This window comes from Aythya fuligula, chromosome 2 (genome assembly GCF_009819795.1).
Source record: "Aythya fuligula isolate bAytFul2 chromosome 2, bAytFul2.pri, whole genome shotgun sequence".
Lineage (NCBI taxonomy): Eukaryota > Metazoa > Chordata > Aves > Anseriformes > Anatidae > Aythya > Aythya fuligula.
The window spans coordinates 42,854,010-42,869,525 of record NC_045560.1 but is presented as its reverse complement, the minus strand read 5'-3'; the positions used below and the strand labels follow the sequence as shown (position 1 = coordinate 42,869,525).

The 15,516-nt window shown below is 38.7% G+C and overlaps 1 protein-coding gene across 9 annotated transcripts in view; it reads right to left on the bottom strand.

Moving 5' to 3' along the window:
* The window catches only part of RBMS3 (RNA binding motif single stranded interacting protein 3), a 694,738-nt gene that overhangs the window by 21,712 nt on the left and 657,510 nt on the right, over positions 1 to 15,516 (bottom strand). For all 9 annotated transcript variants that reach the window (XM_032183106.1, XM_032183102.1, XM_032183101.1 and 6 more), the window contains one exon: positions 11,783 to 11,893. In XM_032183106.1, coding sequence (XP_032038997.1) covers positions 11,783 to 11,893 — 111 coding nt within the window. The remainder of the gene's footprint in view (positions 1 to 11,782; positions 11,894 to 15,516) is intronic.

The following is a 15,516-nucleotide window of genomic DNA, read 5'->3' as shown; positions in this document are numbered from 1 at the left end:
AAATGTATCACTCTTTTCTTTGCCTTCTGTTGCAGTTAATTACTCTAAACTTTTCCATCAATCATTTCTCATTTCCAGCTCTTTTACATTCAGTTTGAAACAAAGGACAGAAATTTTGGGAAGGTCAGTGGTCTTCTGCTTTCCATAGTTCAGGCACAAGCTATACAAATAAAGCAAGGAAACCTCCTTTTTACACCAATATCCATACAGGGAGTGGAATTTGTTTCTATTATATTTGTTTCTATTCCCTGTGCCCTGTAACACATCAAGGAAATTTGAAGGTGTTGCCAATTGCATTGTTTTCTAGTTATTAATAAAATCCATGAATATGCAATATGACTAATCTTCTAGAAAGCATAAATGAAAAAAGATATTGTTTTTCTTATATCAAAGAAGAACACCTCCATTAAAATAAAATAAATCAAATTATGGGCAACTTGGCAAAGCAGCCATTTATTAGCAAAAACTTTCTTTTCTTTTCTTTTTTTTTTTAAAAAAAAAAGTCTTATCTTTAAAGGAAATCAGCCCAACTAATAGCTAGTCAGGAGCAACTGCACATTACAAGAAAGGCAGCAGAAGTTTTTACTATAAAATTGGGCTACTAAATTTTTGAGCACCAATTTGGACTCCATGGCTAGACCAGGCAATAACATCTGTGGGAGTGGCATCATAGCCAAATACTCAATTTAGCTCGTTATTACATTTTTATCACTCTAATTAGCACTGTCAAAAATGGTCATTGAAGTTAGACCAAATACATTCATTTTTGAGCCCGGTGCAGGTGTTTTAGGTGGGAAGGGTTGGTAGCAGAGCAGAATCATGGTAAACAATGTGAGAGCAGAGGAATAGTTAGGTGCTTAGTGGCTGATACAAAAAAAAAAGCAGTTGTAAAATCAGTTGGGGAATCATAACATATCTGGCCTATTCTGTAAACCCTGTGCATAGTATTGGTTGGCAGGCAAGAAAATACAGGATGAAATTTTTGCATCAGTGAAATCAGTTTACTTCTTAGAAATATTATACTCGTTTGAGGGAAATCCTCAAGAGAAACACGTTCAGCATAGGAAAACGGGGAATTGAGACGGGCCAATGCTCAGTAAGTCAGACATTTACAAACTAGGCTCTCAGGAAACTGGCTGTTGCAATATAAAACCTGTGAAAATTAAAAAGGCAAAACTGGGTGCACACAGGTGTGCCTATCACATTCAAAAGCCTTAATGAATCCCAGAGGATAGAGTAGTCCTCCATAGGACTGGAAAAGGATTGTGCCTCTTTGAGATACGACTGCTCCCCTGGACCCATCCCAACATGGTGCAGCTCTCATCTGCCACACAGTAGAAATCTGCCGTGCTCAACAGTTCATTTACCTTGCTAGAAAAACAACTCAATTCAGCAAACTCCCAAATTCACTCGATGCAGCTGCTCTCAAACCCCTTGTTACAGTTTAATGAAATGTGCTGACTGAGCTGTTTCATAGTAAATATTAGTTATAGCAGAGCTCGCCTCCCAAATTGAGTCTTTTAGGAGCAAGAGGATTCTGCAGTGCCATAGCACTGACACAGAATCGCCCATAACTCACAAATAATAAAATACCATCTGAGGGCATAGAGGTTATTGCCATCAGCAGCTCCCTATGGAATTGTAAATCATTTGAACAAAGCTTACCCTTTTTTGAGAACTTCAGGCTATATATACAGGACACCAGTGTCTTACGCAGTGTATGAAGACTGTACCTTTAGCTCCTTCATTTAACCTTGCTTCACAAATGAATGAACCCTGTACAGGCTGCTCTTTCCGGATGAAAATAAGAAAGATACCTCAAAACACTGGCAATTTGTCTTAGAGGAAGTTTAAACCTTTGGGCTATCAGCTTGCCAACCACCTGATAAGTCATGTGGATTAACTGTAAAATGCACTGTGCACTGAAGTTCAATGGGATACACTGCAGGAAAAGCCAGTGAAATTCAATGGGACGTTATTTTTGTGAGCATCTGCAGATCCAGGCCTTTGCCCAACAGATAGGTTATGTTATTTATGCCACTGCCATTAAAATATAAATAGCACTGAAAATCATTCAAATTAAACCCACTTTCAACTCCACTGTATGGAATGGCATTGTGTCACCTTCAGAAACACTGCAGCACTCCTAATCTAGTGTTTCTATGAAGTCTTAGTGCTCCTGGAAGTGAAGCTTTCCTTATGAAAAAAAAAAAAAAAAAAACCAACACTGAGAATATAATTCAAAGGTTGCTGCTCAAGTGTTTTATTTTATTTTTTTATTAAGTGAACAGTGCGAATGGTTACTTGCAGCATGTTTACTCCTCTACTGTGCAAACTTCAGGCATTGAAAATAAAATGATATTTTGATGCACAGCTCATGTCTGAGTCTTGGTACATGTATCATACTAAATAAATATTTTCTGAAGTTTTCAAAACTTCCTGAATTCTTCACACTTAAATGAATAGAAAATAAGAATTATGTTATTCTCATTACTTTGAACTGAAATGACGATGTTTCATTGCAAAGAAAAACAGAGGTTAGAGATAAAAATGTCTGTTGGGCCACTGCTTTTTGTATCAGCCCCTGAAAATCCCACCAGTACATATTAAGGTGTTTGTCACAGATGAATTCTAGATGTCCCGAATGATGACCTCTGCCAAATTCATTTCAATGGCTAGCCCTTGGTATATCACAAATTTCTTCAAGATATTGAAGTTACATTTTCTCAATTTTACTTTCAGCTCCTTATTTATATTGTTAGTGTCATTCAAACCATCTCCTTCCCATATATGCCCTTCACATAGCTACCTGTGCTGTGTTGTATGCTACTGTTGCCTATCACCTTCATGCCCCTTTTTTTTCTTTCTGGAGTTTACAGTGTCTGTGATTGATGTTGCTATAATTCAAGTACCTCATCTCAGACAGAACTGGTATTATATGAAGGACTGCAACAGTGCTAAGCAAACGGTAGTCACTCTTCCATGTAATTTGTCATGTTGCTCTTTCTAGTTGAGGATGTAACCCCTTCAAGGATTCAGGACTTGCATTTGTTCTTACAGCTCAATTGTCATGTACCTGGACTTTGCAGAGACACGACCACAGGAGTGTTTCCCAGCTCTTGGCAGAGCAGAACTGTGGAAGCACCACCTCTGGGAGACACTTCTTGCCTTTCACATTATCACACTTTAGCAGAACAAACCTCACCTCTCTAAGATCTTCAAACTCTTCTTGGACTACAGAGGCCCCATAGGATTTTCTTGCACTACTGATAAATTGGATTTACCACTTCTCTGGAAAGTCATATTCATCGTTTCTGCCAGATTCACCTGAGCCTACTTTAAACACGGACGAGGAAACAAAAAGAACTTTCATCCTAATAAGGCAAAGAGTTATGTCCTTGATTACAAAACTGAAAACACATTTACAAAAGAGAAACACATCAAGAAAATACAGATGACAGACCTGACATTTAGAGTACTTTTGATTCCCACCTTTTGTTGCATTTGTCAGTTGCAGGTGTGGCAGGACGTTACAAACCTAGAATTATTGTCATTTTTTTAACCTATTATTTGTTCTTCTTTCCTACTTTACTTTTTGCTAATACAGAGCCTCTTTCAGCTAAATATTATCCAAATCACTAAAACCAAATCAAATTTAACTAAACAAACCTTCTCTCATCCAGACCTCCCATATTATTTGTGGTATCAATGCAATTTCACACGAACATACATTGTTTATACACTTTCATTTTCTTTTTAACATTCAAAGCATTTAGGAAATGACCTACTAGGAGCTAGCAAAGCTAGGAGTTCACATTTTTGATTCATCCAGAGAAGACATATGAACAGGTTTTGGGAGTATGACTAAAGGTGAATCTTCTGGTGATATGCTGCATACCACCCCCTTGTAACACCATATACCATAGGTTTTATGCCTTTCAGTTTCTATTTACTATTGCAGAATAAGAAAGTTCACTTTATACACGGTGCATGGCTATCACTAAATAACAAACTGCTTTGGAAGAGGCAGCTTTGAGCTACATAATCATTGCCCTCTCAAAGTATCACCAGGTGGCACTTGTGGAAATCACAGAAGAGAAAGCAATTGCCACGTACAAGAAACAGTGGTGAAACCAGCCTCTAAATATTCTAGTTCACAGACATGAAGTCGTCTGCAAATTAATTCTATGAATTGCATTTGTCTGATGATGAAAATGAAATAATATTAGTTATGGCCATTTTGGTTGATACTTCTTGCTTTGCTGTTTCACCACTGCTCCTTTGTTTTAACTTTTATCACCCCAATCAGGGAGCTGGGATCCTTCTCTGAAAGGGAATCTGGGCTAACCTTGATTTGAGCAGGGAGATGACACCTCACAGAGCGGCGAGGAGTCCTCAGCAAAAGCACTCATGCAGGTGTGGGGCCCCCAACACAAGAAGGATGTGGGTCTGATGGACTGAGTCCAGAGGAGGGCCATGAAGATGATCAGGGGGCTGGAACACCTCTTCTATGAAAACAGACTGTGGGACCTGGGGATGTACAGCCTGAAGAAGAGAGGGTTCCAGGGAGACCTCACTGAGGCTTTCCAATACTTAAAGTGCGATTATTGAAAAGATAGAGTGCAATTTTCTGTTCAGGCAGATAGTGATAGGACATGGGGTAACGGTTTTAAACTAACAGAGGTGATATTTAGATCAGATGTTAGGAGGAAATTTGTTATCCAGAGGGTGGTGAGGTTTCCCAGAGAAGTTGTGGATGCCCCATCTCTGGGGGTGTTCAAGGTCAGGCTGGATAAGTCCCTGAGCAACCTGACGTAGTGGGAAGCGTCCCTGCCCATGGCAGGGAGGTTGGAACTGGGTGATCTTTAAGGTCCCTTCCAATCCAAACCATTCTGTGATTCTATGTATCAGGCAAATGGAGACTGCCTTTAAAGATGGAGGGGGAAGAGGGGGGAGAAGGAGGTATTGTTTTTTATAAACCTCAACAATGCTTTTGTTGTTCTCTCCTTCCCAATAATTCCCAGAATAATTCCTTCTTAAATGATTCTCCTGCCACAGATTGCTCAACTGTGTTAATCGCTTGCACTTGACCTAGACCTTGGCTGAGTAAATGGTCAGGGATTCAGTTCAAGCAGTTTGAACTACGCTAACTGCATTTGCAATGGGTTCAGTCCAATATTTTCCACACAGTCAATAAGTAAAATAAAAGAGCTTCAAGATTAACACCTGATAATGTGAAAGGCACAAGACTGCAAAGAAACTTTCCCCCCGTAACTCCCTAGGGACCCTGTGACAGACGGTTAGAATAACAGACAGTGCTTTTTGTAACAAGGCTCTGAACATCAAGGGAATGCGAGGGTGTTTCAGCTCCATGTAGCTGAAGTACGTGCAAATAGAATTGCAGATTAAAACCAAACCAAAACAAAAAACCCACACAAGCCTATCTAACAAAGCAGTTATTCTGCTGAGGCCTTTAGGTGACATTTTAAACCACTGGTGACCGTGGAGTATCCAAAGGAAATAGGAGATAAAAAACTTATAACAAGCTTGTTGTTCCATTGAAGGGTTCTGGAGATATCATCAAGCTCCACTGGCAACAAAAAGAACTAACAAAGTGAAAGATAAGACTGATGTACTAGCATAACAAGCCTGTTATTCCACTGAGAGATTTCTGTTGATACTGTAGACCAGGAAAGCTGAGTTACTGTGCTTTGCAGTTTCAGCAGAATCCCGCACTGCATCACTGCAGTTCTTCTACCTGAACTGTACTTTTAATACAGAAGTACCCAGAAAAAAAATAAACATTTTTTTTTGTTGTTATTGATGATATTTAAGAAGTGCAATGAAGAGCCCATTTTATAAGTTGCCTATTATGTTTCTAGATTAGAAACTGAAAACTGAGTGAACTGTCTGCAAGTGTAAAGAACAATTAGGCAGCACAGTTGAGCTAGCAGTTTTACTAAAAGAAACTGGCTTCAACCCATTCTCCCACTGGTGTGGGCCTCAAAGCTTGAAGATGAAACATGACTACACTGAGGCAGTCCTGAAAGAGAGAGTGAAAAAGCTGGAATTACACCTCTGCCAAGGAGGACTAACAAAGGCTGCCTCAATCTGTTGGAGGAAACTGGAACCGAAGCGGTATCTGAAATGGATGCTAACAGCAGGGATGGGAGAGAAACCTATACTGGGCAAGTGCAGAACAGAAAACTTCCTTCAGGAATGCACAGCGGAGGAGAAAGAATACAGCAAATCTCTTTTCCATTGAAGAGGTGGATTATTGCTGTTGATGGCCAAATGTGTATGTGCTGCAGTAAAAAGGAGCTGAGCAACAGGGACTGAAAGCAGTGATCAGATGGCTCAGTTTTTATATTTCTAAAGGTTTTTGTATTATATCCACTCAAGCCATCAATCACAACTTTATTAAACCACGAAACAGATGTCAGATCAATGGCTGTATCGGAAACATTTTGAATGACAAGCTGATGATGGAACAATTCCAGCCTCCATACATTATTAAACACATACTAATGCTGCTCTTTCAAAGCTACCCATACTGGCTCACTCAGCCTATCCTCCCTGTACGGTACCTTTTTTAAATAGTTGAACTAATTGTAGATGAATATTACATAGGAAAAGCAAGCCTTACAGTAATACATAATAATAAACTAGTAAACAAAAGAAAAATTTCAAGGTTAAAACTGGTTATCTGTCTTTGCATTATGCCCCTGGGCATTAAAATTTCATTTTAGTACAATTGTAGGAGCTGAGGCTGGATTGTCAGCCTTAATCAGAATATTCAGAGTTATTGCCTTTTTGATGCAATCTTGACATAATTTAAGTTTAGCTTTTCTTTACTTATTTGCCCGCAGTCAGCCCACCAGTGTAAATGCTTTCTGCTCTTTTTGAATGAAGAGGTATGTATGAAAAATACATATAAATAAGGCAGAAATTGCCCCTCTGGCAGATTTCCTGCTTAACTCCAGATTTCAGGCAGATTCGGGGAGGTGATCAGAGCAGCACGCTTGCCTCCCAATTCATCAGTAATGCAAACTGTATTTTCACTGGCAGAAATCAATTTGATTTTCATATAGGCAGAAAGGAATTATGTTCTTGGTGGATGAAGCACAAAGCACAGTAACTGGGAGATGCAATAGGAATAGGGGGAGAAGATGCCATGAACTGCAGTCCATTACCTCCTCCCTTATCCCTGTACTGTACAGCATCCTTTGGGCTGGAATATCTACCACAGATGTGCATTTTTGTGAGGTGGATGGTGAGATCAAGTAAAGATGGATTTGCAATTTTTCTCTTTGTCTGACATCTTGATAGCTTAGTGCATCCTCCTGATTAGAAGTGCTCAGTGTAGCAGCAATGCCTGATTTTACACAGGCAATTCAATAACTGATAATTAGATGGGATATAAATGTTCAAATAGATAATAAAATAAAATAAATATGCATTCTTTGGGGTTTTAGAGAGGAAGAAAACTTTTTATTTCTGCTCGTGGCAAATGGTTTCCTAAACAAAATTCTTCGTGCTTTTTGGGGCCAGTGACTGAAGGCTTCCCATAACACAAGGCTGTGAGCAGGGCTGCAGGAAAACTATTCTACTTTGGCTGCTGAAATGGACATTCCCTGATGTAAGTTAGCAGCCTTGCCAGCATTTAGCCAGAAATGTCCCCTCTGGCCTACTATTTAAATAATCAAGTGCATGAGAGATGAAGGTGACTGCCCCCTGAATTCCCGTGGAGTTTTAGCATGCGATTCAGGGCTGAGAGATCAAGACTTAAATCCAAGTCTTGGTGTCAAGTCTGAAATTGGCAGAGCCTGCTCTTACTCAGGTAACTCTCCTCACCAAAGGCCTAAAAAATGCTTCACTGTGAAGGGTCTCCCCCCTCTGGAATGCCTCCAACCTGGACTTGATTCTTTTAGAGCATCAAAGGCCAGAGTAATTCCCACAAGATATAAGGTATGCAAAGGCCTCTATGCTGTTTCTCTAGCTTACTCACCAGAGAATGAATTTTCTGTTGAAGCAATATTTTAGAAACCCAGCACTCATCCTGAAATGGGCAAGTTTGGAAGTGGGTTTGAAGTCAATTCTCACTTAAGTGACCACAGAGGTCTGTTTTGGCTGAAAAAATATGATATGTTAATTAGCAGAATGGCTTTTCTAAGGAAGTAAATGTGTGAAAGCTTTTTAATAAAAACCGCTTTGCATACTGCAAAGCTTTTAAATTAAATTGCGACAGAATTACAGCTGACACTGAGCAAAATTGTTTGTGACTTTTTGGCTTGTTTGTTGAAAAAAATCTGGCTGGCTTCTTGAAAGATAGCTGGTGGCTCTTTATGGTGCCCTGTTGCACAGTTTTAAAGAATAAAATTAAAAAATACGCTCATAACAGAAATGTATAGTCTATGTCTTATATCTCCCATAAAACTTAGTCCTGCTGAGGTACTCACAGTAGCATTTTTTGGACTTGGCTCAATTTGTCATGGCGTTATGCTCTCATTGCTCCTCTCCCTGGATCGAAATTCAGGCTTCAGAATAAATGAAGTAAAAATATCTCTAAATCAATCATATGTCTAAATAGGTTGTCTATTTGTTCCACACATTTTAATTTTATTTTTTTCCTGGAACAGGCCATGCTAGCAAGATTCAATTTCAAGTCAGGATAAATATATTCAACAAAATTGCTATTGGCAGCCCAAATTCTGAAGTTCTCCTTTTAATTCCTGACAGGAGGAATTCCTGAGGAGCTCCATGATTATATTGCTTGCATGAGGACTTTAACTGAATATGGTGCTCTTGGTGTTTATACCAAAGAGAAATCCTGTATGCAACAAAACAGGGTGTCAACTGAGATTTATGAAAAGCCTGTGGATATTGTAACACCCATCAATCATTAACTCTTGAAGTTTTCCATAAAAGACTTAAGATTTTTAAAGATAACAAACATAGGCTTACATGGTACACCTCTGCATGTATTTCAAGAAGTTGTCAGGGAATGCTGTGACCTTGAAAGATAGGATGGTGTAAAGAGCTACAAAAATAAAGGACTTTCTTTACTTTCAGTTACAGTAAAATAAATCCGGGACCTTTTTATCACCCACTAGATCAGTCATGCCTTTGAGAGTCCTTCTTGTGCCTCCCTAAATAAGAAATATCTACATTTACAATGGCTTTGTTATTAGTATAGTAACATTGGTTTCAAGTCTGAAGAGAACATTAGCAAGGAATTTCCTAGCTCACATTAAGACTGTGAGAAAACAAGACCGGGAGACTTAATGTCTGCAAGAGTCATGGAAATGAAAATGTCAAACAGAAGGAGAAATTCATAGGAACTGCCCAGCAGCACCACCAGAATTCGTTTTCCATTTCCTTGTCTTAATTTTTAAACATACGTCTGAATGATGGTAATTACGCAGAAATTCTCACTAGTCATAGTATTTCCTACAATTTAACCTGCTCAGAGGGGAAAAATGCTGATATTAACTTTATATTAACTTTTAGATGTAATTCCTACTTCTTTTGATTACTGAATGAAACATTTTAAATAACAGGAATAAACAACAAACCACCATATTAAAGATTTGTCAGAAATAAATACAGAAGTCTCAGATCTCAACAGCTGCTTTTTTTTTTTTTTTTTTTTTTTTTTTTTTTTTTTTGTTTAAGGGGGAAGAAGACATTAGAGTTAGAATTAAATTCAACAGATAAGAAAGAGGGAAAGGAGAGGGAGAAGGAGAACATAGGAACAGGAAGAGAAGACTTAACAGAGTTGATTATGTATCTTTGTTAAGATGTAGCTTTATACAGTACCTTAATCAGCAACAAAAATACTTGGAAACTGTTCCTATAGATGAGCATCAAGTAGAACACCAAAAAAAGGAATGCCTGAACACTTCAGGGCTAACCAATAATAAGCATGTTATTAAGGACATTATACAAATGCCTCTTGAACACTGACAGGCATGAGGCATCAACCACCTGCCTAGGCAGCCTGTTTCCATGCTTGACCACCCTCATGGTAAAGAAATTTTTCCTCATGCCCAGTCTGAACCTCCCCTGATGCAGCTTTGAGACGTTCTCTCAGGGTCTGTTCTCAGGGAGCAGAGACTGGCACTTCCTCAGAAAGCTGCAGAGAGCCATGAATAAGTTCGTCTCTTGGCCTCCTCTTCTCCAGGCTGACAACTCTTATGTCCACAGGACATGCCTTCCAGCCCTTGTACCAGCTTTGTTGCCCTCCTCTGGATGCATTCAAGCACCCTGACATCCTTTTTATGGAGCCCAGAACTGTGTACAATATTAAAAGATGAGGCCACAACACTAAATACAGCAGGAGAATCACCTCTCCTGACCAGCTGGCTGTGCTGTGTTTCATGCACCCCAAAATGCAGTTTGCCTCTTGGCTGCCAGGGCACCCTGCAGGCTCACATTGAGCCTGCTGTCGACCTGCACCCCCAGAGCCCTTTCTGTTGAGCTGCTCTCCAGCCACTCATCTCCCAGTCTGTGCCTGTATCAGGCATTACACTCTCCCAGGTGCAGAACCCAGCACTTTCCCTTCTTGAACTTCATGCCGTTGCTAATCACCCAGTGCTCCATTCTATCTAGATCCCCCTGCAAGACCTCTTTTCCCTCCAGGGAGACAACAGCACCTCCCAGTTTACTATCATTGGCAACCTTGCTGAGGATGCACTCCAGTTGTGCATCCAGGTCACTGACAAAAATGTTGAACAGGACTTGAGCCCTGGGGAACACCTTAGTGACCATCCACCAGCCAGATGTAGCCCCAATTACTGCAACCCTTTGAGCAGCACAGTGGTGAAATAGAAGAAACAAATTTTAAGTACATAACAAACCTTTCATATAATTATTACACAGAATGTGCTTAAAGACGTGTAAGTATAATGTTTATGCCAGTGTTTTCCTGAAAATATATATGTATGTACAGTATGCACAAATTCACTTAGTAAATGACTGTATATTGTATATAGACTGCCGGTATTACTAAAATATTTTAGTAAAGTTTCAGACAGTTTTAATAATTTTTATTAAGACTATTTTTTGCCTTTCTCTGACTCTGGAGTAGTTAATTGAGTCTGACTTACACAGCTTAAAGAGAAAATAACTGTTGAAATATGCATGTTTAAATATAATTTACTGGAAACACAGCTGACCTTGACCCAAAATCACATTTTGGAGCCTCGAGCAAACTATGTACTGCTGTCTGCTACGGGTTAAAAATGAATGCCAGATCCTATCACAAAGACAGAACTCCCATTTTCCAGCAGTATAAAACTTTCTTGATGCACAAGCAAGGAATTTTGCATTAAAAACAAACAAACAATTTTTTAGAGGAGTACTTCCATATTCAGATACAAATTAGTACAGATAATTCCTGTTAAGTACAGAGAAACTTTTGTTGACCTACTGTTTTACTACTTAATCAGTTCTGTTCCTTATAATACCTAATGGTGACTGTATGATGGTTGTAGAAACGTATCTGTAGATACATGTTTGCGTGAGGTAGCAATATGGGATATTGTTTGTGTAGGACATCGTGTTTGAGTCATGATAAAAGAAACTGATATGTTCACTTGAACAGGGCCAGACATCTTTGGACACAGAGAAAATAAATAAACACATAAATAAAACACAACAATATTAAACTACCAAGCATTGATGGACTGAAATCTCAAGAATAAGAAAAGGTCTTGAGAAACTCAGCAGTCAATTAACATTTTGCAAAATATAGAGTAAATAGTATAATCTATGATCTTACCGTTCCTGTTGTGCCCAAGGAAAGGTGGTTCATCTGTTGGGTCAGAGGGCCCATCATGCTTGCTGGCTGCATTGACATAGTGTGGTCCATTGTTGGTGTTATCACAGCACCCTGCAAACACATATCATTTACACTTCAACATTTTCCCTTAAAAGAAAAAGCAGCATTCTCTCAGTGAGTGAACCTGGCTGAAAACTTGACATGAATCTTAAAAGAGACTAATATATCTGTCAGAGAAAATATGTTTTGTTCCTATTGACAACCAAGCTACACACATATATTATTTGTACTACTAATGAGGCCATTTTATGTCAGTTCCAATTAAGTGTCATTTTTTACCTCATTACTTCTGACAAACAAATACATATGTTCTTTCTATGATGAATGCTACTGTACATTGCAAAATGCCTGTCGTTTATATTTTTCCATATCCTATATAGACCAATCTTACAGACAGAACACATATGTCCCCAATTTTCTCTGACTTCTAAAACGTTCAGTCTGTGAGATCTTCAACCTATTATGGTAATTGTCTTGGATTTTTCCAGTCTCAATTAAGAACCCTTACTCATAACATTTTATAGCTGATTGAGTAAGACTAGCTATTGACAGCGAGTGTGGTAGTGACACCCATTTAAAACACATACACAGCATTTAAAAGCATTTTTCTTCTCCTCATGAAAAACAAAGACATTAATAACAAACAGCATATGAACTAAAGCAAGAACAAAACTTTAAACAAAAATTAAACAAAAGGCATGCCAGAGCTTTGGAGAAAGCTTCTTTGTCATTCATATTCCTCATTTTTTGCTCTCCCACTCCCCAGGGCCCCATATTGGTAAACTCATGCCTTAGTGACGAGCTGATTTTCCTCATTTCTAAGGTGTAAAATGCTATTTTCTCTATTGGTTGGAAAAAGTCGGTCAGAAAGAGGGTGGTCTGCTCCTTCTCTTGCAGACAGAGAAATAAGGAGGTAATTTCAGCTATTTCATCATATGGAATAGCTCTACTTTGTGCATACTTGTGTGAATACATTAGAAATTCGTACACAGAACCACTGCATTAAAAAGCATGGGAAAAGGTGGGTGAATCCATTTTTCACAAGGAAAGTTAACACTTTTTCTTTGAGATCGCTGATAAAACCCACTTGTAAACAGGAATCTAAAATAAACCGGTTCCAAAAAAAGCATAGCAGACCTCTTAAGTATCTATCTCACATTTATGTAGACCTATGTGGCTGCCATGCCAAGCACCAGATAAAACCAAAGCTTTCAAATTTTCAGTTGCACATTAAAAATAAACAATGATAACAACAACCACCAATGCTGGGGGAAGTACCAATCGATTTTTATTTTTTTTTCTCACCTCCCAGTAATATTTTGTCTATGCACATCCTATCTGAGAAACTGAGATTTCACAGTCTCCGCAAACTTGTTACTTGCATGCAAAGACGAAGAGGAGGTAGGTTCAGCTTGGTCAATCCTCTTTGTAATGCCTCAGCATACAAAATACATACACACTTGTTTCATGTCACATACTGGATTACACTTCTTGCACTGACAACGGTCCCTAGAGAAATTTGGCAAATTACTAAGAATACCTTAAATGGAGGCTGTATCTGTCCTGTTTCCAAATAAATACTTATAAAACTAGCCGATCAATGTGCAAGTATCAAACTTGCAACACTTGTGAATACTTTTGCATCTTTCTTCACTATACTAATTTGTACTGGTTTGCAGCAATTACAATGATTAACCCATAGATTAACTCATTCTAATGAGCTACCACTGTGCTGACCTCCTTTGCTAGCAGGGGTCCTTGCAAATCAAGATAGTCACAAACTTCCACCTGCAAATTTCTTTCAGCATAGTGGGGTTAATATACTATTAAAAACGTTCTTCTTTCTTCATCACATGTCATTGTTTTTTTTTTTCACGCTGCTCCTCTCTTTTTGGTGAAAAATCTGCCCTTTTCCTGGAAATCTGATATCTGCTCTGCGGGACATACACTCACTCTGTCCATTCTGCATTCACCACATTGTCAGTGCAAGTGTCTGAATTAACACCATGCCCAAGGAAAGATATGTTCAAAATTCAGTGATCTGGGATACCAGGGCTGCACCTGTAGAGGAGCACACAGCCTGACAGGGCCCTGGGACTTGGGCATCCACCTGAACTTCGGTTATGATAAGAAATCATGAGCATTATGCCTAGAACAACCCACACCACCAAACATTTTTACTGTACCAAACCATAAACGCTTAAACCAAGTTTGTCAACTGAAAAAGTTTTCAGTTCCCTCTACAAGCAGTTTTCTCCTTTGGCTTAGGGATGGACAATTGCCTCAGAGGTTTCAGTACAGACCACACTGTGTTGTGTCATGGGATAAGCAGAAAGTCACAGCCACACCACAGCTTCACGTAGCCCTGCACTGCTGGCAGTAGTGGCTGTAATTAATTTAGGATCTCCCAAAGCCTTAAAATACCTACTATTCTTTTTAGAGATGGTTATTGCAAAGGTATGGTTGGAGAAACTTGCTTTGATTACAAATGTGTCAGATTGAAAACTATGTATAAATTCAGGAATCTGAAAATGAAGGAAGGGCAGAAGTGAAGAAAAGTCTTACTTATTAGTGTAGCAAACACCAGGACCAGACACACAATGGAAGAATCTGATAAAAAATGTTTTTCACTAACTAGTAAGCAAGAGAGTTTTGCAAATAAAATACTCACTTAAACAGGGACTGGAGAGAAAATACATCAAGGACAAAAAATGACTCAAATATACTATATATACACTACTTTTAAATAGAAAATGCATATATTCTGGTCTCTAAATATACACTGTTTAAGATGTTAGGAAAAAGGGTTGGGACAACAAATCAGGGATCTGCAGCTTTCATGAGACAGCTTAATGTGTTTGAAACTGACAGTTACCTAGAGCAGAGAATTACATGCATTTGCCAGTCCATTAATTCAACAGAGTTTGCAGAATCCTCTTGTGATCACATAGGGAAAAAATTATACTTAATTAAGGAAATATCGTCTGGTTGTTAGGGTGACACCCAGTCTCCAGACCATAATGCGTTTCATAATACATGTTGTCATGTCCGTCCATATTCAACTTATTTATCTGAAGAAGACAATGATGTCTTGCATCAGATATTACCATCATATTAAAAGTAATTTGATTCGTTGCAGTTTATAATAGGTAGCTGCTGATAAAAGTCTGCTTGGTTACTGGCAAAGGCTGCAGCAAACATACTTTTCATCTTCATCTGCTTGGATGTCTGATTTTACTGAGTCTGTGAGCTTTATAAGGAAACATATGAGCATGGCATAATACTACTGAAGGCCAAGCTTAGCTGAAAAACCTGCAGGAAAAATTATGATGAAGTTTTTGCCACTCTCATTGCCAAAGCAAGTAGTTGGCCTGCCAGTTCCTTAGGTCTGCCCCTGTTGCCTCAGAATGATTACATTTTTCACAATTCCTGCAAGAAACCGGTTACTATAATGCCTTTGAAATTTGGCAAGATATTCTTGGCATATGATTTGTCAAACAATTCTGTCAGTGCTATGCTGGCTTAAAAAGAAATGAAGATTAATAGGTCAAATGGTAATGAACCAATGACACAGAAGAAAATGTATGATTTTTGCAACACTGCAATAAACCCAAGATCATTTCAGTGACATATAGACTTAGATTCCCCTGCACTTCATTTGAAAGGACTCGCTG